We start from the raw sequence: 21067 nt of genomic DNA, 5'->3' as shown, positions 1-21067 counted from the left end.
AAGAAAGAAAGAAAGAAAGAAAGAAAGAAAGAAAGAAAGAAAGAAAGGAAGGAAGAAAGAGAGAGAAAGAAGGAAAGAGAGAGAGAAAGAAAGAGGGAAGGAGGGAGGGAGAAAGAGAAAGAAAGAGAGAGAGAGAGACAGAAAGAAAGAAAGAAAGAAAGAAAGGAAGGAAGAAAGAGAAAGAAAGAAGGAAAGAGAGAGAGAAAGAAAGAGGGAAGGAGGGAGGGAGAAAGAGAAAGAAAGAGAGAGAAAGAAAGAGAGAGAGAAAGAAAGAGAGAGAGAAAGAAAGAAAGAAAGAAAGGAAGAAAGAAAGGAAGAAAGAAAGAAAAGCTCATCTTTTGGGAATTAACTGTAAAATGACAGATCTTAGATGGTTTGCTTAATGACACATGAATTCAAGTAGGATCAACCTTCCTTTAGTTCCTTAAATTCACACCTTCTTCCTTTGGATCATATATGCACATATTAGACCATATTAGAAGCTTCTGTTTACTGAAACTATAAATAAAGATTTCTTGTAAAAACATCTCAGTCTAGGTTGAGACAGAAGAGAGTTGAATTATATATATATTTTAAATAATCATCTCTAAAACAAAGCTGGTGGTTTTTCCTTTTACACTTTGATGTTTTAATTAAAGGCTAATTAATATTAAGACTTGTCTCTCTTAAAGATGCTGACTTAGTAGTTGTCATTCACTGTATGGCAGCAGAGGAAGATAATGTGGTATATGATGAAAGCTAAAGTTAATTAGGCCAAGGACTCTGAGATCATTAAAGCTGAGCTGATGAGCAACTGAGTGGCTAGGGAAGTCACTGAGCTGTAATGTGTCTGGCTAATTCGGATTAATGATTTGAAAATAATATCGACTTATAGAGCGCAAAAGCTAAAGTCCAAATGGTTTTAGGAAACTTGCTGGCTAGGAGCTTCTACATAAATAAAGTATGTGTATAGGTATGTGTTAAAAGTTGTATTAAGGTACCATGGCCTAAGTCTTTAACTTGCCTAGATATTGCTACTCTATGGCTACAAATAAGTCCTATACACAGTCCCTACAAAAACTGTTCATGAAGTCTGACTGTTCATCAGCTAGTTTCATTAGCACCATAAACTAATTTTTCTTTTCAATCTCTCTTTCTCTCTCATCCCTCTCCCTCTCAAGACAAAGGTCTGGGCTGGAGATGGCTCAGAGGTTGAGAGCACTGACTGCTTTTTCAGAGGTCCTGAGTTCAGTTCTCAGAAACCATATGGTGACTGACTACCATCTATAATGAGATCTGGTATGCAGGCATATATGTAGGCAGAATACTGTATAATAAACAGATAAATCGTAAAAATAAAAAAGAAGAGCTAATGAAATCTAATGCTTGGCTTTATGCCAGATCTAGAAAATGACCATTTCTAGACACAAAGAAGCAAAGCTGTTTGTTTTTAAATTCAATGTAGCTCAGGCTTCCCTTGACCGCAGCTTCCTATGATACCTCCACCTCCCAAGTGTTAAGATTACAAGTGTGTGTCACCAGGCCCAGTTTAGGCAGTACTGGGGGTTGAACATAAGGTTTCATGCATGCTAGGCAAGTAACTAAACAAAACTCCCAGTTACTGAACACCTTCTTAGTAAAAAGATTTACAATAGTCTGCTTGACATGGTGGCTCATACCTGTAATTCCAGTCCCCACAAGATAAAGAGGGCTATACAGAACCTCTTTCAAAAAAAGAAAAATAAATGGGGAATGGAAGCTGGCTCAAATGAATCCCAAGACCAACATGGAAGAAAGAGAGAACTAATTACTGCAAGTTGTCTTCCACAAGAATACTGTGGCACATGTGAATCCACATATAGCCACATAAAAGAAATAGAATTTAAAATGAAAAGGAGCTGGCAGCAGCTGCAGGTGTATGCATATTTCTTCCTATTACCAATGAGGCAGAGACAGGAAGATCTTGGTTTGAAGGCAGCCTTGGTTTACTTAGTGAGTTCCAGGACAGCCAGTATTACTTAGTAAGACCCTCTCTAAAAGATTTCACAATATTCCAATATGTATTTCTGGATAAATCTTTTTTGCCCCTTTAGGTCCTTCCTTCCTTCCTTCCTTCCTTCCTTTTTTTTTTTGAAACAGGATCTCTCTCTATCGTTCTGGCTGTCTTGGAACTCTCTATGTAGACCAAGCTTGGCCTTGAACTTAGTCACCTGCCTCTGCCTCCCAAGGGCTGAGATTAAAGACCTGTACTACCATGTCCAGAAAAACTGCTTTTAAAAAAGGATATTAATATTAGTCTATATTTTTTCCATAAAATTTCATTAATTCTCACCAGATCTTCAAAAGAATGTTTTGCTGTATACGTTTTAATTGCCAAAGTAATTTTCTTCACGGTCACTCACTTTGTAAATGATAACAGGATTTAAAGTTGCATATCTCTGACTTGAATGTGGATACGACCCCCTTACACTCCTCCACTATACAGGACTAAATTAACTATGAAGACTCTCATTAATTGGCAATTAATTATACAAATGATAATGACTATAAAGTGATCAGTAACTATACAAGACTTTGAGAATCTGGCTTTCTTAATGTGTATAGGGGATAGCAATTTTTTCCCCTTCTTTTTGCTGTTTTGTTAGTACTGAAGTGAGATCACATGTTCTTAACACATGCTAACCAGCAGAAAAGAAAGGAAGCAAGTGTAAGACTATAAGTCTTATAAGACTTAAAAGACTCAAGTCTTGCAGAGTAGACAGCATATTGGTTGTATGTGTTTTGAGACATAGTCTCATATATGGCCCACACTGTCCACAAATTCACAGTTCTCCTTCCTCAGCATCCTGAATATAGGGATTACAGGTGCATGCCACCATGCCCAGATACCATTTTGAATCCTAGAGGTTCATGTGGCTTATGAGAAATAAAGAACATCCACCTAATCAGTTAAATATTCACTTCTCTTCAAATGAAAAGCCTAAAGAGTTTTGTTGGAAAAATAATATAACCACAAAGTATCTACATTTGGTATTAGTTAATAAGACCAAATGAGTTACAGTGAGTTAACTGATTTAAATGATCAGGAGGAGTAAGTTGGAGAGGCCAGGAATACTTTATAACAAGATGGGACTTGAGCTATGCCTTCAAATGAAGACTAGAAAGAAATATAATAGTTCAGATGTATTAGGTATGACTCAGGTAAATAACTGGAGTGCAGGACTATATCAGAAACAAGACTAGAAAAACAGTGGCGATCTCAAGTACTTAGTCAAAGACTAAAGAAAAAGACTGAAGACTGGGACAAAGAAATAGATCAATTTTGAAGGATGCCACCACTTAATTCATCAGGTCAGCTGGCTCATGCATTAATTTGGAAGAATAAGAAGCACTGCCAAAACTAGGGTGAAGACAGATGCTCAGGAAACCTACCTTGGAAACCCTTGTTTTAGAAGGCTACAGAATAATCTATGTCTCCCTTCTCTGTGGGAACCTTGTGTGTACATGGACTGTCCAACTGCACCAGCTCCCTTTCTCCTAACAGATTCTCCTAACAGAGAATCCTTTGTTCCAACTGTTGAGATTGATAAAATGACACAGAGGCCAGCACTCCCATCTGGTGCAGGCGCTGATGCCATTCCACAACACACCCTACAGGAAGTAGCCTGAGATACACAGCTGATTGATGTCCACAGCAGTAACTTTGTGGCAGGGTGGGGCAGGGACTGGTGAAGCACAAGAAAATTCTTTAGCCACTGAGTCAGATAAGTCCCAAAGTTTCTGACCTTAGAAATCCTCAAGGAAACAACCCTATTTCTTAACTATTTTTTCCAAAAACACTGAGGGAAGCCACATAAGCTTCTCTATGCAGTGTTCCCAAATGGTTTCATCCGATAATTCAAACATAATGTGGAATCTGAAGGAAGGTAAAAAAACAACTGCTATCTTTCTAAAAGACAGTTGTGTAACTTTCATTGTAAGGGATTTTCCCATGTATTTTAGCATAGTCAGCAGCAATCACTAGATACTATTAGCAGCGACCCTATCAATGATAACATTCAGAACACAAGAGATAGGTATACAAACATCTTCGAGTTTGAGGCTAGGCAGGGCTACTCAGTCAGATCCTGTCTATAAAAAGAAGAAAAGACAAGGAAAGAAAGAAAAGAAGAAAAAGAACAATGTTTTTGGACACTGCTAACTGTCTCCAAGGAGCAAAAGTGCTCTGTGTAAGAACCAGAGCATAGTATGAATTTTACACCAATTCACCTTTCAGTTTTATGTAAAAGTTTATTTGTATGTTGCTTGGGTAGGTTATTTTTAAGTATTTTTAAATTCTGTGTATAAGTCCCTGTGTGGGTTTATACATGTGAGTACAGAGCTCTCAGAAGCCAGAGGCTCTCCTAGGTCTATAGTTGGTTACCAGTGGTGGTGAGCACTGGGGGTGCTGGGGAACTGAACTTATGCCCTCTGAAGGACAGAAAGCTCTTAACTACTGAGTCTCTCTCCAACTCCATTGAGAAAGTTTGTTTTGTTTTTTCTCTTAAACTCAACCTGCCAGAGGGTTTCTCTATATAGCCCTAGCTGTCCTAGAAACTCATTCTGTAGACCAGGCTGTCCTGAACTTGCAGAGATCTACCTGCCTCTGTCTCCCAAGTGCTGGGATTAAAAGTTTGTGACACTATGCCCAGCTAAGTAACATTATTCCTTCCTTCCTTCCTTCCTTCCTTCCTTCCTTCCTTCCTTCCTTCCTTCCTTTCTTTCTTTCTTTTTATTTTTTTTGGTTTGGTTTTTCGAGACAGGGTTTTTCTGTGTAGCCCTGGCTGTCCTGGAACTCACTCTGTAGACCAGGCTAGCCTCGAACTCTCGAACTCAGAAATCCGCCTGCCTCTGCCTCCCAAGTGCTGGGATTAAAGGCGTGCGCCACCACCGCCTGGCTAGCTTTTAATTCTTAAGATTATAATATAATTAGATCATTTCCTACCTCAGACCCTTAGCCTTGCTCTTTCAAATTCATGGCCTCTTTATCTTTAGTAGTTGTTATTTGTATATGTGTGTGGCTACACACACACACACACACACACACACACACACAAACAGAGAGAGAAAGAGAGACATATACAGACATATACACAGAAACACACATACACATTCATTATTAAATATATAAATACAACCTGCTCAGTCTTTAAAATGTTACTTGTATATGTGTTTTCAGGGCTGACCATTTAATATTGGGTCACCAATTAAGGAAGACTATTTCTCTTTCTCTCAGTAATCCTTAGTTGTCTGTAGTTCTTTGTCTGGGGGCAATACTTTAAAAAGCGAACTAGAAAAAGTTTGACATAATGCAAAAAGTTTCTTTGCCTCCTCCTCACTCAGTTGGTAGTGGGGGGTGGAGAGGATTATCACAGTGCATTGGAATTCTAGGGGGTGAGGCAGTGGAGGGTAGACACATAAGGGTTACAAATACCAGCAGCCAAATTTTGGGTTGGCTCCAGAGAACAACTGACATTCTGTAATCTCCCCTTAAAGACACAGGACAAGGAAGCTCCCTGAAGTATTTCTACATAGGAAGTTCCTCTTCTCTTTGGAAATGCATCATCAGCTAATCACCTGCATCAACCACTGTTTATATACAAGTCTCCTATGCCAGGGAAAGTGTCCAAGACATTCTTCAACCAGGTATAGATTTGTCACCAGAAAAACAAAGGCTCCAGAGATGGTCTAAAGACAGGCTCACTTAGAAGCAGTGCTGCTAATACACACAGTCATACTCAGATTAGCAGGACACTACCTGTAATACAACAAGTAACTTAAAAAGCTTGTACCTATCCTAAATGTGGCAGTGTTCTCCCAGAGCAGTTGTTCTACAAGAGGCCATCGCTGCCTCCCGGAGACCTTTGGGAATATCAGGAGACACTGGTTCTTACAACTGGGAAGTTACTCTTGCTAGTACACACAGGTCCGTGATGCTGCTCAACACTCTCCAATTAACAAGACAGCTCCCCACAATAAAAAACAACCCAACTTAAAATGTTAACAAGCTGAAGGTGAGAATGCCAATTTAGGGTATTTTCTTCCTTTGGACCCCAGCTGCCACTGGAGTAGCCTTGTTGAGAAAAATAAAAATAAAAACAAAACCAAAAAAAAAAACTCAAAATAGGCCAAGGTTCAGTTATCACTAGCCCAGGGAGGAGGCATGAGGGTGGAGTATACCTCCTACTGGCTGCTTTAAAAGGGGTATCTACACCTCCATCAACAGACAGGTTTTCTCTGGTTTGTTTTCCCTTCTCTCCTAAGGCAGGTAGATAATTCTGACCTCGTTTGTCTTTTCACTAGTGACTCATTCACAGGCGTACTAACTGGCAAACCTTGGATGGGCTGATAATGCCTTTGTACTATGGTGAAAGGAATGAAAAAGTATCTGTGCAAATTGGCAGTTTTTCAGCACCACACTGGACCCATCACCCAAGGGTTTTCATCTGTGCACATAAGAGGCTGCCTAAACTTCATTACCCGAGGGGTCGGGAAGCAAAGGACTGTGACTAAAAAGCTTCTTGCTCTGCTTTGCTAGAAGGCTATCCAACTCTGTCAGAAAAGCTGCAAGTATCACAGACCCTAAACTCTGCTCAGCTCATGTCAGGATAGTAGCTCTCAACCTGTGGGTTGCAACTCTTTTGTGGGGGTCAAAGGACCCTTTCACAAGGGCCACATAGCAGATATTTACATTATGATTCACAACAGTAACAAAATGACAGTTATGAAGTAGAAAGAAAGTAATTCTATGGTTGGGGTCAGCACAGCATGAGGAGCTGTATTAAAGGGTCGCAGCCTCAGGAAGGTGAGGACCACTGAGTTAGGACGTCTGCTGCTGCACCTCCATCCCACCAGCCAGACTCTAAAACAAGAAAGAAAGAGTCTGGGGGCTGGTGGGGTAGTTCATTAGGTGGACTACTTGCCTAGCGTGCACAAAGCCCTGGTCCCATTCTCTAGCACTCCATAAAGGGAGGCATGGAAGCCTGCAATCCCAGCACTTGAGGTAGGGGCTGGAGTCAAGCAGGACTGTTGTTGGGGGAACAGGGGTGCAAAAGAGAGGTGGAGTAAAGGCTCAGAATGATCTCAATGTTTGACAAAATCTACAGACAATTTCAAAACAAGGAAAGACTCTTGTTAATCACCAGATTCAGTAGGTTTTTTTTTTTGTTGTTGTTGTTGTCCCCCCCACACCCCACTCTTCCCAGGAAGGTCACACTAGGAGAATTCTTTGGCTCAAGTTTCACTGCTATAAACAAAGGTCCCTCCTTTCTTATTAGACATACGCAATTCCCTTTCCTCAGAAAGGGAACTTCCTGAAAAGATTAGCTAACATCTTCTCATATTTTCTGAAAACATGCTCCACAGTCATGATTTCTGGAAAAGCCTCTTCCTTTCTATTTCCCACAGAAAGTAACACAGAAGGAGCCCTGGTGAACGTCCCAATGCAAAATGGCTGAGGACTTTACCTGCTTAGAACGGAAAGGCCTCTTCTCTTGGTGTCTAAATGATACTCACTAGCCAACCAGATTCTACAAATTCTGCGAAGGTGGTGAAAGGAAAACCTTTCCTAGGAATAGTAACTTTTAGTTTCCCCATAGACTAATTGCAACTCTATGGTTTATCAGTACTGCAGTCCCAAGTCAGCCTGGAGGAGCTCCACAGAGTGGACAATCTGCCCCTTCCCCACAGAGTTAGTCAGGTCAAAGCATGGTCTGTGGCTGCCTCACAGATTCTTATCTTTTCTTAGATTCTGTGCTAAAGTGTGATCCTATTATTTTGTTTTTGTTTTTCGAGACAGGGTTTCTCTGTGCAGCCCTGGCTGTCCTGGAACTCACTCTGTAGACCAGGCTAGCCTCGAACTCAGAAATCCGCCTGCCTCTGCCTCCCAAGTGCTGGGATTAAAGGCGTGTGCCACCACCGTCTGGCCAGTGTGATCCTATTAAAAAAGGCTAAAATGCCTCTTAATATTTATGTTCATTTGGTTTTCTTATTGAAAATGCTTTGCATGTGAAAGCTGAGTCATGCTGTATCACTCTGGTCTGCTGCTGGAGCAAGGGAAGGTTAGCTGACTGCTGAACTGCAGCACATCAATCCAGAAACTCAACACTTACTCCCATCACGAACATGACTCTGTCCTTAGAATGGGTCCAGAAGACCTTTATGCAACTCCTAGAGGGCTGGGCAACTGACTGAAAGCTTGTCTCTCATTGTTTTCATTTCCCAAGACTGCAGCCAAGAGACTGTCCCTCCCTCCTGACCAAAGTCCTCTGCTGGGAGGAGGCCAAACCAAACCAAAAAAAAAAAAAAAAAAATTCCTCCCAATTAGGAAATTTAGTGAACTGGACTCTGACTTACCCATCGACCTTGAGGAAGGGTAGGAGGTACTGACCATTTTATAGTAAGTACATATTGACTTCCCCTTCACTTCTGGGCTTGCCTTGTCAACATCCACAGCCTGTAGATAAACACCTGCCAAAACCCAGCTGACTGACTCCAGCCTTTATAACCATAATATTGGGTGGTAGGAGCTTATTCTTAGAACACAACGAAGCTAGCTGGTGACAGCTAAGTAGCTACTGAACTCTGAGCATTCTGAGGGAACTAACACTCTAGACATAAAGTTCACCCAGTGAATCTTCCCGTTTCATCAAAATCCAGAACATCTCTCTAAACCAGTAGTTCTCAATCTGTGGGTCGTGACTCCTTGGAGTGTCTAAATGACCCTTTTACAGGGGTTGCCCAGGACCATCTGCATATCAGATATTTACCTCATAATTCGTAACAGTGACAAAATTAAAGTTATAAAGTAGCAACAAAAATAATGTTATGGTTTAGGGGGGTCACCACATATGAAGAACTTTATTAAGAGGTTGTAGCTTTAGGAAGGTTGAGAATCACTGTTCTAAACCAAGGGAAAAAAGACTTATCAAATCCAAACACAGCTTGTGCCCTCCATGGGCTCCTTTTGACATTAAATGTGTATTTAATGCTTTGGGATCCTCTTGATATTAAATCTGTATTTAATGCTTTTTGCTTGCTTTTGAAACAAGGTCTTACTTATATAGGCCAGATTGGCCTTGAACTCATGATCTCCCAACCGTAGCCTCCCATGTGCTATGATTACACTCATGTGCCACCGTGCCTAACACAATTTTCACAGATTTGTTTATCTCATTTTCTCAAATATGATGATCTTTTGTAGCTACAAATTATACTATCTCCAAATGTGGTTTTTGCCTATATCACACTGGAATCTGGTCTATACTGTTATAACCTCCCAGGGTCAGTGTGCCTCTGCTTTAGTGCCAGTAGCCCCTTTCTCCCTTTTGAGATAAGGTCTTACTATATAGGCTGTATGAGAACTTGCAATGGTAAGAGCTAAGACTTTAGGTGTGTGCTACCACGCCCTCATTTTATATTCCCATAAGGAGTGTTATCTGTGGAAATAATTAGCTTTGGTGATAGAATGTAGAACAACATATATTATACCAAACCCATTCCATGTGCCATGAAGGGTATACCAGCATAGTGAGGCATTTGGGGCATTTGTAATTACAGCAACTCTTGAGCATAGGCTCACAGTGAGAGCCAAGACCCAGTACATAAGCACTTGACCAGCAAACCAACACTTTGGAGTCTAGCCATTTGATCACTTCCTATTGTTTTGATTTAGACTCACAAAATCTCAGTACCAGAAAATGTAACTATGGTAAAGGACTAAACATTTTGCAATTAAGACTTCCCAAACTCCTATAGGCAAGGAATTTATAGTTGAGGGAGTCTTAGGAGTCAAAGCCTGCTTGTTGCAAATCAGATATTTCTTTGATTCAATGTTTCACTTAATAATTCATGAAAACCTTACATTATTTCATTATATATCAACAAAGTTTCTCTGAAATGTGTACAGAATTAACATTTCAGGAGAAGGCTTATAGCTCAGTCTCAGAAACAGGACCATGAACACCTTCACTGAAGTTACCAAATCCGTTCCTTTGAAAGTTTAAGAACTCATGAAGAGATTCTTAGACTAAAAGACAAGGCTTTCTATCATATCCTTAATTGGCTATAAAGACAGAAGGAAACCACAACAGAAAAATGTTCAAAGCCGTCTTAGAAATCTAAGAGACTCACTGGAGAGACGGCTTAGCACCGCTGCTCCTCCAGAGGTCCTGAGTTCAATTCCCAGAAATCTAAGAGACTCTTAGACTCTATGCACTGTGTTTTGGTAGTAATGGAAGGAAGAGTAAGAAACCAGACTCAAGTGAAAAAGACGGACTCTCAAATGATTATCTAAAATCTAAGCATTATAGAGAAAAAGGAAATAAAAAAAGGAGGGCAAAACTTACTTTAAAATCTGCTAGCTGCTGGTTGATGACATCCACTTCAGTTCCCACAATCCACTGAAGTGCTTCTCCCTCCTCTGCAGCTGTGGCAGCATCATTGAGCGCTTTCAGTTTCCTATAGAAGTCCTCTACCCGGCCCAGTGTCAGCTCTAGTTGCTCCTGGCGAGCTTTCCCTCGCTCTGTCAGTTTACCACACTGCTTGTTAAGGGCTTCTAGCTCCCTCTTGAGACCCAGTAAGTCTAAAGTCCCCTCTTCCTCCAACATTTTTCGACACTCTGCCTCAGAGTCCTCTATGTCAAACCGGAGGGCTTGGATTTTGTTGAGGAATAGTCGTACATCCTCAATTTGTGACTGGAGGCTATCTGTGTCTCTACCAATGGCTCCCATGCCATCTAGCTCATCATCCAAGTCAGCCAGTTGAGAAAACATTTCTCGAACTCGACAGTGGAACTGCCCAATCCCCTCTAGCTTGTTTTCCATGGTCAAGCAGCTGCTATTCACTCTTTGCTTCACTTCTAAGAACTCCTGCTGTGCAACCTCTGCTTGATGCACAAGTGGGGAAGCATCAGATCCATCTGGAGCGTCTTCTACGAGCCCCTGAGTGAAGTTCCTTAGGTAGTCAACCTGAGGTTCCAAGGCCTGCAGCACTTCTTGCTGAGCCTTTAGCTTCTCCAGATTCTTGTTACTACAGGCTTGAGAGCCCAGGGCATCAAAGATTTCAAGCTGGTGTTTGGCTCCTTCAACTTTCTTTTCAATATTCTTAAAGCTTTCCTGGAACTCCTTGAGCCTCTGAGTCATTTCTTCTAGAGAGCCCGTTTTAGCCTGTAGCTCCTCGGTAATGGCATCCATGTTCTGGTTGAGTCCAGCCTTCTCATCTCGGATCTCATCTTCATCTATTTCTGAGGAATTGATCAGAATGTCAGCAGCACTATTCAGTATTTCCAGCAGGGAGCGACGCTTCTCTGCCTCACTCAGCATAGCCTTTGACCTTAAGAGGCTGGACTCTAGTTGCACTGGATCCAGGGTAACCTGCAATTCAGACATCTTAGACTTGCAATCTTCTATCCAGGGAACAAGGTCTTCCACATGCCACTGATACTTCTGAGCTTTCTGCAGACAGTCCTTGAGCCTAGACTGTCTGTCTGCAGTTTTTTTACTAAGATCTTCCCAGTGGCTTTTGAGTTCAACCAGTTGGTTTTGTAAAGTCTTTTTCTCTTCTCCAGGGGGCACAGAAAGCAGCAGAGACTCCCCCTCAGCCACAATCACTTCATAGGAACCACTGTGTTGATTAAGGTTCTTCTGAAACTCTTCATTCTCTTGTAGCTGAGATTGGAGCCGTTCCAATTTTGCAGAAATTGGGCAGCTTTTTGCTTGCTGGCTTTGTTTTTCATCTAACCAGGTCCTCAGCTCATCAAACATTTGCTGGAATTGCTGGGTGCTGGCAAGAGCTGCCTGGAGTCTATTCATGCGGTCAGCTGACATAAGAAAATGAAATTAAAATCAATCAAGCCTGAACATGGGATTTAAAATGTTTGCTAACAGTGTATGGTCTAATCTTAAGAATAAGAAACAAATAATAATTGAGAATCTGCCATAAAAATAAGAACGAAATCAGGCTCATATTATATACATTGTATCTGACTCAATCCTCTGATCAACCATGTAACATGACCTGACACATTTAAGCCAATAAAAACTGAAAGTGAGGCTGGAGAGATGGCTCAGTGGTTAAAAGCAGTGGCTGCTCTTCCAGAGGACTCAGGTTAAATTCCCAGTGACCACAAGACCTCAAGACTGTCTGTAGCTCCAGCTTCAGGGGAGTTCTAGTTCCACCCTCTCCTCACATAGACATACATGCAGGTAAAACACCACCAATGCATAGGAAATAAAAATTAAAAAAATAAACCAAACCAACCAACCAACCAACCAACCCCTGAAAGCCATATCATTTCCAGAAGAGGAACAAATTTATAACAATTTTTTTTTGTTTAAAAAAAAAGGGGGAGGAGGGCGTGTATGATGGCACATGCCTTTAACCCCAGAACTCCAGAGGCAGAGGCAGACTGATCTCTGTGAGTTCAAGGCCAGTCTGATCTACAAATTAAGTTCTAGAAAAACCAGGGCTGTTATACAAAAAACGCCTATCTTGAAAAGCCAAAACAACAACAACAAAACCCAAAACAAAATAAAACAAAAAGCGGAGAGATGGCTGAGCAGTTAAGAGCACTGAATACTACTACTCTTGGAGAGAACAGACCCATGTTTGGTTTCTAGCACCAACATGGCTTCTCCCAAGTCCTTGTAACTCTCCTCCCAAGGGATTAGATACCCTCTTCTTGGCCTCTGTAGAGACTACATGTAAGCAAATGATAAAAATTTTTAAAAATCTTAAAAATTCCAAAATAGACTCTAAGTTTGCAATCATGGGGTGGGGATACGGATGTGCATCGGCAACACAGAGAAAGCGAGGGCTGCGGTTAAAAGTGTCTGTAACTCCACCCCATCGGTATGGCCAGAGGGGTGTCTACAGGCTAGCTGATGTGGCATTAGAGCCTTATCTCCAGCTCTGTGGTGAGCCATGTAAAGTTCCATCCACACCAACGCTTACTGTGTAATAACCACTCAATTCTCAGTGTCACTGGAAGGAAGGATAAGTGAACATTACGCTAGCCCCAAGAAGCTCTGGAAGGGTCATTCTAGATGCTTGGTCTGCCTAGCCATTCCTTTTGTTGTTATTCTCACTTCAGCTCACCTGCAAGGTCTTCTAAGCCTTGGAGCGGCAGGGCGACTGTCTCCAAACGCTTCTTCAGCTCATCCTTGAGGTACTGCTCACCAATGAGCAGTGAGAGTTCTTGGCACAGCGTCTGAGCCTCCTTAATCTCATTGTCTAATTGTCCCAAGTCAGACCGAATCTCACTGGTCTCCTCTAGCTGCTGCTTTACAGCATCAGGTTGGGTGCTGATGGCTGACTGGCCACTCAGTCGCTGTCCAACTGCTTTCACCTTTTCTGATAAGTCCTGGAGCAGGTCTTGGTATTGGGTACTTTTAACAATAGCTTGGTCAATTTGGCTGGAACGGGAGTTAAGTTTGTCAGTGAGCTCAACCCACTTCTGACTGATGCTTTGCAGATCTTTGTGTACTTGGTTGGCAGATGGAGATACATCTCCAGGGCCTGTTAGGATGCCCTGAGCTGCCTCGTTTAGCTGCTCATGCTGTTGCCTTCGTGCTTCAAATTCCTTCAGCATAAACTGGAACAGAAATAACACAGAGATGTTTAGACAGAGAAAAGACATCTAAAAGCAATGTCAAAACAAAAACTGAGTTTGGACTGTGCCAGCCCCATTTTGAAAATAAGCCAGAAAACTCTAGGGACCAGATTATTAAGATAATGTAGCACTATCTTTAAGAATTGCTTAATACAGCTTTATTTTGAAAGAATCACTGATCCTATTTTTCTCTTGTAGTTTCTCTACTTTTGTTTTAGTATTGGTGGCTGTGGTCATCACAGACTGAGAAAATGGGCTAAACTTCAGCAGCCACTTCACATCAGTCCTCTGAAACAGTTTACACATTGCTCCCTGTGTTCGTCAGAGTACTAAGCTTGTCACTTAGGCTCTCCAAGCCTCTGATCTTCTTTCTTTACTGGAATTCTATGATTATATATCATCCAAACACTGTAATACAATACAGCTAGAGAAAGACCATCATTAAAGCAAGCACCATGCCTTTAACGAATTTATTATTGGCCTCTGCTGCTCTCACCAAAGACATTAGAATTACAAGTGCTGCAGCCCAAGGGCCTGTGCTCCAATCCTGGCTGCATTACTCTAGCTGTTTATCCTTAAAAAGCTTCCAAAACACCTTCGAACCTTAGCTCCCTCAGAAAGATGAGGAGGACAGTAAAGTTCCTGTCTCAGCTGCTGTAAAATCAAACAAGGCAGTCCATGGAAAATACCCAACATTTTCACAAAATAAGACATGGCCTCAAGAAACAACAGGTGTGAAAAAGTGGACCATAATAAAATATAATGAGGGTGAAGATTATCAATCACTGCAGGAGTGTGAAACCTGCTGCCATGAAAGCCTGGGAGGAGTGATTAAGTGTGGGCTAGAAACAACAGGCCAAAGAGCAGAATCAGAAAAGCTATCCCTGAAAAGAGCTACCCCAGCTGTCACAAGGAAGAACGAATCAATGGGCCAGTGAGGGAGCTCAGCAGGTAAAGCTGCTTGCCACTAGGACTATGACTTGAGTTCTATCCTTGGAATCCAAGAGATTTTGGAAATGAGAACCAACTTCTGAAGGTGTCCTCTGACCTGCACATGTGTGTAGGTGGCACACATATCTCTGTTTCACTTAAAAAAGAATGACTAGGAATACCCCAAACAGCAGGGAGCAGGACTAGTGAAGGGTGCCTCAGGGAGGGCCTGGGATTAGCAAGGGTGTCTAATAAATGAAACTAGCAAAACAGGAGAGGACCAGGCTGTAAAGGCCCGACACACCACACTGAACAAGAGCTTAGACTATTTAACAGGTAGCCAAGACACACTGAGCTTTTGAATATACATAGGTATGGAAACTGTATGTAATTGTGTCAGCAACTGGGAGGCTGTTCTGATATCATAGTCTATAGATTACATTTTCACAGAGAATGGAGAAGCTATAGTTCTCAAAGGATGATTCACGGGTATGTTAGAGAGCCTAGCCCCTTCAGAGCCCAGGGAATCAAAACTATTTTCATAATAGTAGGGTGTTTTTGTTTTTTAAAGTTCTTGCTTTCATATTCGGGCATGGCATTGTAGTACATCCTTATAGTCACTCTATCATCCAGGAAGGTAAAGGAGGATTACCTACAAACCTGAGGCCTGCTTGGGCAAAACAGTAAATTCAAGGTCAACTTATACTACAGAGTGAGACCCTGTCTCAACAAAACAAGTTCTTATTCCTTCATGGACATCTGGTGTGGATTTACAGAGTCTACCCAATGATTACAACAGATTGATTGTGGGACTTACATTAAAGTGGTGGTTTTAGCATTATTTAAAAATTAAATAATGAATATATATTAAAATTACTGACTTGATAGAGTATTAGTAAATATCAGTAAATAAATACAAGACAGCCCTGTAAGATTCTCAATAATTTTGGGGTCTGAAGTGGTTAAGATTCTCAGAATTTTTAAGAGTTAAAAACAACAAACAAACAAACAAAACAACCAAGGGGCTTGGAGAGATGGTTCAGTGGTTAAGAGCACTAACTGCTCTTCCAGAGATCCCGAGTTCAATTCCCAGCAGCCATATGGTGGCTTATGACCTGTAACTACAGTTTCAGGAAATCAGATATCCTCTTCTGCACTCCATAGACACTAGGCACACATATGCACACATATGGTGAACAGACATGAATGCAGGCAAAATATCCATACACATAAAACAAAATAATAAAATTAAACAAAAAAAAACCACTAACACTGGATTAGAACAGTATTTGTAGGTAGACTAAGACACATGTAAGGCTGAAAGAAAAGGTTTCTTCAAAAACTGTTCTTAGACCTGATCTTGAAGAACAAGGCAGAAAGGAGAATGGGACAGGTACAGAGCAAGGGCTCTAGGCAAGCTTGCACTGGACAAGACTTTTCCACTCAGTCAGCTGCAGATAGATACAAAATATATTAAGTAATGTGTACACGTACTACTGGGAATTAAAAGTAAGGCATGAATTTAATTTACTCAGGAAGCGTTCCCCTATTTTAAAATTCATTGACCTTACTGCCTGTTAAAGATATTGAGTTAAGAGTTCTGTTTATTACTTGATGGGCATCTTGATAAAATCTCACAAATACAATCTTACCAAATTGGGAAAAGTAAACTTTGTCTGGGGTGGGGGGTCATTAATGCTCTAGGCGTTAGTCAACTTCGCTTACCTGGACCTGCTGCTTCTGGGCATTCAACATGTTGGGATCAATAGACAGGGGACCAAGAACTCCCATCATCAGCTCCTTCTCCATTAGCCAAGGGCGGAGCTGGGACTCTGCAGCCTGGAAGCAGGCCAGATGGCTTGCAGATTCCTCTAGCTGCTTTTGGCGAGCCACAGTAACCTCGGTGGCCTTTTCCCATCGAGAATCTGTTGAGAGGAAATGAGAGAATGCAGTTGGCTTGGTCCCTAAGCTGTACTCCTTATATACTACAGGAAATGAGACAAGAGCCATTATTTAACATTTTAAAAAATTAAAAATAACCTTAAAAACATTTAAAAACTCTCAAAAAACCAAAGAGAAAAAAAAAACAAAAAAACATTTAAAAACTAAAGTAACACAAATAGTTCTGTGTGTACATTAGACTGGTAGTGACAAGAAGCCACACGCAATGAAACTATGGCAGCCTCCCTGTCCCCAACATGCTCTGTATAAGATGAATTACATATATTATAGTGTTATTATAAACATTTTCTGAGAAATTTGTTACAAATATTCATTAATATTATGAGCAGTTAAATACCATGAACACACAAATTATTAAATCTCTTTATCAGATTATTTCTCACTTTCCTTTGTACTTTAACTATGCATGTGTGTGTGTGTGGATATCGGCACACGAGTGCAGTGCTCTTCAGAAGTCAGATGTGATGGAGCCTGAGCTACAGAAGGTTGGGAGCTGACCAACGTGGGTGTCACGGCCCCAGTCTGCAACAGTGTGTGCAGTGTGTGCCTGTAACCACTGAGCCAGCTTTCTAAGTCCAGGTGTTGTTGTTGTTGTTTTGTTTTTGAGACAGGGTCTCACCATGTAGCCCTGACTGGACAGAGCTCACTATGCAGACCAGGCTGGCTCAGCTTTACAAAGAACTACTTGCTTCCATCATCAAGTGCTGGATTAAAGATACTACCCTCTCTCTTTCCTTCCTTCCTTCCTTCCTTCCTTCCTTCCTTCCTTCCTTCCTTCCTTCCTTCCTTCCTTCCTTCCTTCCTTCCTTTCACCTTGCACTCACCTCTCCCTCCTGAGTGCTGGGATTCAAGGTTTGGGTCACTACTTCCCACTTTCATTTTTATCCCCAATACTCCCTTTAGCTTCTGACCAGAGTAGACTCTATCAGCTTGACTTGTCCTAGAAAGCCAGATTTCTCTTGACTTGAATTTCTAAAATTTCCCCTGTTCAAGTCATTATCTGGTCCTAGACAGATAGGCCTTTTGCTTCCTTAAAAAAGTTAATTGAAAATAATTCTAGCTTTTTAGGGTGTACTAACATTTTCAATTTTCTTTGGAGACAAGATTTTTTAAAATTATTTATTTTAATTTTATGTGCATTGGTGTTTTGCCTGCATGTGTGTCTGTGTGGGAGTGTTTTATACCCTAGAACTGGAGTTACTGACAGTTGTGAGCTGCCATGTGGGTGCTGGGAACCAGAACTCAGGTCCTCTTAAAGAACAGCCAGTGTTCTTAACTGCTGAGCCATCTCGAGAGACTGGATATTTTAGGAATAAAATATCCCTGTGATGACTTACTGAGGTCCTCTTGCATTTTCTTCCAGTTTTCTGCTTCTTGTGAGTTGGGATATGTCCCCAGTAATCCAGCCAGGGCTTCTTTTACTTTCTGGATTTTAGGGGAATTCTGTTCCAATTCAGCCAGGAAAGCCTAGGGAAAAAAAAGTATAACATATATGCCATGAGATTCTAGGCAAGAGACACAGCTTTGTGTGTGGTAGACGTTTGGAAGACTGACTGAGCCGGAGGTCTCAATTGTTCCGCAGCTTGTTCCACAAACTTAATGGATTTAAGTATTGCTTCAGAATTTACTTTAAAATGAAAATGGTGGAATCTGAGCTCTTTTAAGTACAACACATCAATGAAACTCAACTGAGTAGGACCATCACTCCTTACTAATCAGAAGTTCCAAATAAGATGGTGGCAGTATTTTGGTAGTTAAGAGACCTGACATGCTATGATCAACTGGGATATTAAAAATTTTGAAGAAAATTTCTATGTTCTTATATTTTCTGACAATTTCTCTAGTCTACATTGAACTTTAAACATTAAAATTATTATGCATATTAGTATTTGTCTGCTGTTTTTGTGTGCAGCACATGAGTGCCTGGTGCTAGAGGAAGCCTTCTGAGGGAGTTGGATTCCATGGAGCCAGAGTTATAGATGGTGTGGGTGCTGGGAACTGAACCTGGGTCTTCTGCAAGAGCATCAAGTGCTCTTAACCATTAAGGCTTCTCTCCTGCCCCAGACATTTCCATCTTAAGAATAAATATGTATCCACAATTTTTAGGTTCCCCTAAGAGTTGCAAAAATGCCTGGACAAGAAAAGCTTAGCTATCTCCTTGTACCACATAGAAAATAAGACTCAATTCTCAATGAGCTAATAATGTGGGGGGAAAGGAGGGAGGCTAGCCTCTTTGTGAAAACATGCCCCTTCCCCTGAATCTGAATTGTAACAATTTCTTCTTATTTTATAGGTAACAAAAATTCTCAAAGAGACTGGAATGAGGTATGTTAAAATTCTGGAGGGCAAACATACCACCAATTTCAGTCAAGAATAGATTCCATTCAAGCATACACCTTAGCCTGGGGATGAAAACCTGTAGGAACCTCTTTCCCTCCTGTTCAGGTGCAGCTCCCCATGGGAAACACATGTGGTACCTTGTTAGATTCTGCTTGCGCTTTTACTGTTTCTGTCTTGGTTGGAGACAAAGAGGCATCCATGGCTTTCAGAACTTCTTCTTTTGATTCTAACCACTGTAGTACAGAGCTCGCTTCTTTCTGAACCTCCTCCATTCTGCTGAGGACAGTCTGAAGGCTTTCCTGGCGTTCCCGCAGCGCTTCTCCCAGTTTCTCATACTTTGAATTTACATCAGACATGTCACACTGAATCTCTGTAAGGTCTAGTAGCATGGAAAAACAATGAGATTGGTGATCCCTCTCTCCTTCATTTTTCACTCCTAAATGATCTGTCAGGATCAAGCATCCCTCCTAACTCTTCTAGTCAATTAGTGATTACCTTCCTCCAAAGTTCCTGTTTAAATAAACAAAGTAAAAAATAAAACATAACACTAATCTGCTTTCTGGCTTTGGAATTTTATACACAGATGAATGCCATAAAATGCTGAGTAAATATGGCATTAACAGAAGTGAGGAGGTGAAGTTAGATGTCAACTTTAACATACTGTTGGGATTAATCGACTTTGAACATTTTTCTGGTCCCTCTTCTTCAAATTACTGAGAAACAGTTTGGAGACTATTTCAGCCAGGAGACAGAGAAAGATTACTGCTAGACTAGCTTTATGTTTGTTTTGAGACAGTCTGATATAGCAAAGGCCAGCAAAGCCTGGACTTCTAATCTTCTTGCCTCTACCTTCCACATGCTGGGCTTATAGACCAAAAACACTACATCTGGCTTTAGAATAGCTTCTTTATAACTCACAGATCCACATGTACTTTCTTGCAGGTCTTTCCTTATTGACTTAATCTGGTGACACAGTATGCTTGCTTGGAACCTTCAGTTCTAGGATGCCAACCTGTTGAGCCTATAGCCAGCTAACAGGGAAATACTGTAGTTGCTTCTCTCCAGATATTTACCCTCATGTCCCATCTAGTAGCTGTTATTTCACACATATTGAAACACATACATAGCAAACACGAACATTGTCTCAACACAGCCAACAAGAAAGCACTGTTAAAATGCGGTTCTCACCTTTGCAGGTGTGGTATCCATTTACACTGCCTACAGAGCTTCCTACAGGGGGTAGTACGGAACCTGAGCAGAAGGACGGGGAGACAAACAGGGCAAGACCAACGTGTTAGGAATACATATAGGCACAGCATTTTTCTTCTCTGGCTCTCATCTTAAGCTTGGGTATTGGAAAGTTAACACAGCACAAGACAACATACTCATGGAAAGAGACAGGTCACTTCAGCTGTCAGACAACAAAGTGTCACTTATGTTTTAGTTCCTCCACAGTAATGATTAGTAACTCTTTCTATAGAAATAACAATTCACCTTAAATCTTCAGTTGGATTCCAGTGAAACCTTTTCTGATTTGTGTGAAGCAAGAATTATTAAAACGATGAAGTCTTTAGAGTGGTATCTGCCATATTTTAGAATGAGGATTTGTAATCAAGTTAAAACATTACCTTTAATATCAGAGTCTGTCATTGTAAAAGCAGTGAACATGCAGCACAATTAGCATAAAAGGTTGGTTACTAGAAAGCCCTTCTTAAGTTGTTTCTTTCTTTCTTTTTTTTTTTTCCCTGATTTTTCAAGACAGGGTTTCTCTGTGTAGCCTTGGCTGTCCTGGAACTCACTCTGTAGATCAGGCTGGCCTCAAACTCAGAAATCTGCCTGCCTCCCAAGTGCTGGGATTAAAGGCGTGCGCCACCACCAGGCCTTAAGTTGTTCCTATAGGAGGAGGCTTTTGTTTCTTCATGACCTCTTTTGGCTCTACATCCTCTACCAGAAAACAGATATAAGCACTGAAAATACAGCTCATAAGCATTCTAAAAGTTTGCCTTTGGGCTCTTGGTCCTATTTTTAATAGCCAAAGTTTCACCTCTATTCTTCCCAAGTGACTTCCTTTTAATTTGGAGGAGTTTCTAAGTTAAATATAAATCAGGGTATGAAGTTACTAAGATTACATAAAAGTCAGAAATATTCATGACACAATGCTGAGATGAAAGGACAGAATCATAACTCTCCAGCACCACATTTATTTGG

The 21067-nt window shown here is 41.1% G+C and overlaps 1 protein-coding gene across 3 annotated transcripts in view; it reads right to left on the bottom strand.

The window, feature by feature from the left end:
• The window catches only part of Macf1 (microtubule actin crosslinking factor 1), a 211707-nt gene that overhangs the window by 66980 nt on the left and 123660 nt on the right, over positions 1-21067 (bottom strand). For 2 of the 3 annotated variants that reach the window (XM_028790128.1, XM_028790129.1), the window contains 6 exons: positions 20048-20110; positions 18997-19238; positions 17857-17986; positions 16283-16482; positions 13114-13609; positions 10365-11836 (listed from right to left, as the gene is read on the bottom strand). In XM_028790128.1, coding sequence (XP_028645961.1) covers positions 10365-11836; positions 13114-13609; positions 16283-16482; positions 17857-17986; positions 18997-19238; positions 20048-20110 — 2603 coding nt within the window. The remainder of the gene's footprint in view (positions 1-10364; positions 11837-13113; positions 13610-16282; positions 16483-17856; positions 17987-18996; positions 19239-20047; positions 20111-21067) is intronic. The other variant, XM_028790130.1, reaches the window with a different exon arrangement.

The sequence above is a fragment of the Grammomys surdaster genome, unplaced genomic scaffold (genome assembly GCF_004785775.1).
Source record: "Grammomys surdaster isolate TR1022 unplaced genomic scaffold, NIH_TR_1.0 125863, whole genome shotgun sequence".
Lineage (NCBI taxonomy): Eukaryota > Metazoa > Chordata > Mammalia > Rodentia > Muridae > Grammomys > Grammomys surdaster.
Note: the sequence above shows the minus strand (reverse complement) of the source record. Positions and strands in the feature narration are given on the sequence as shown.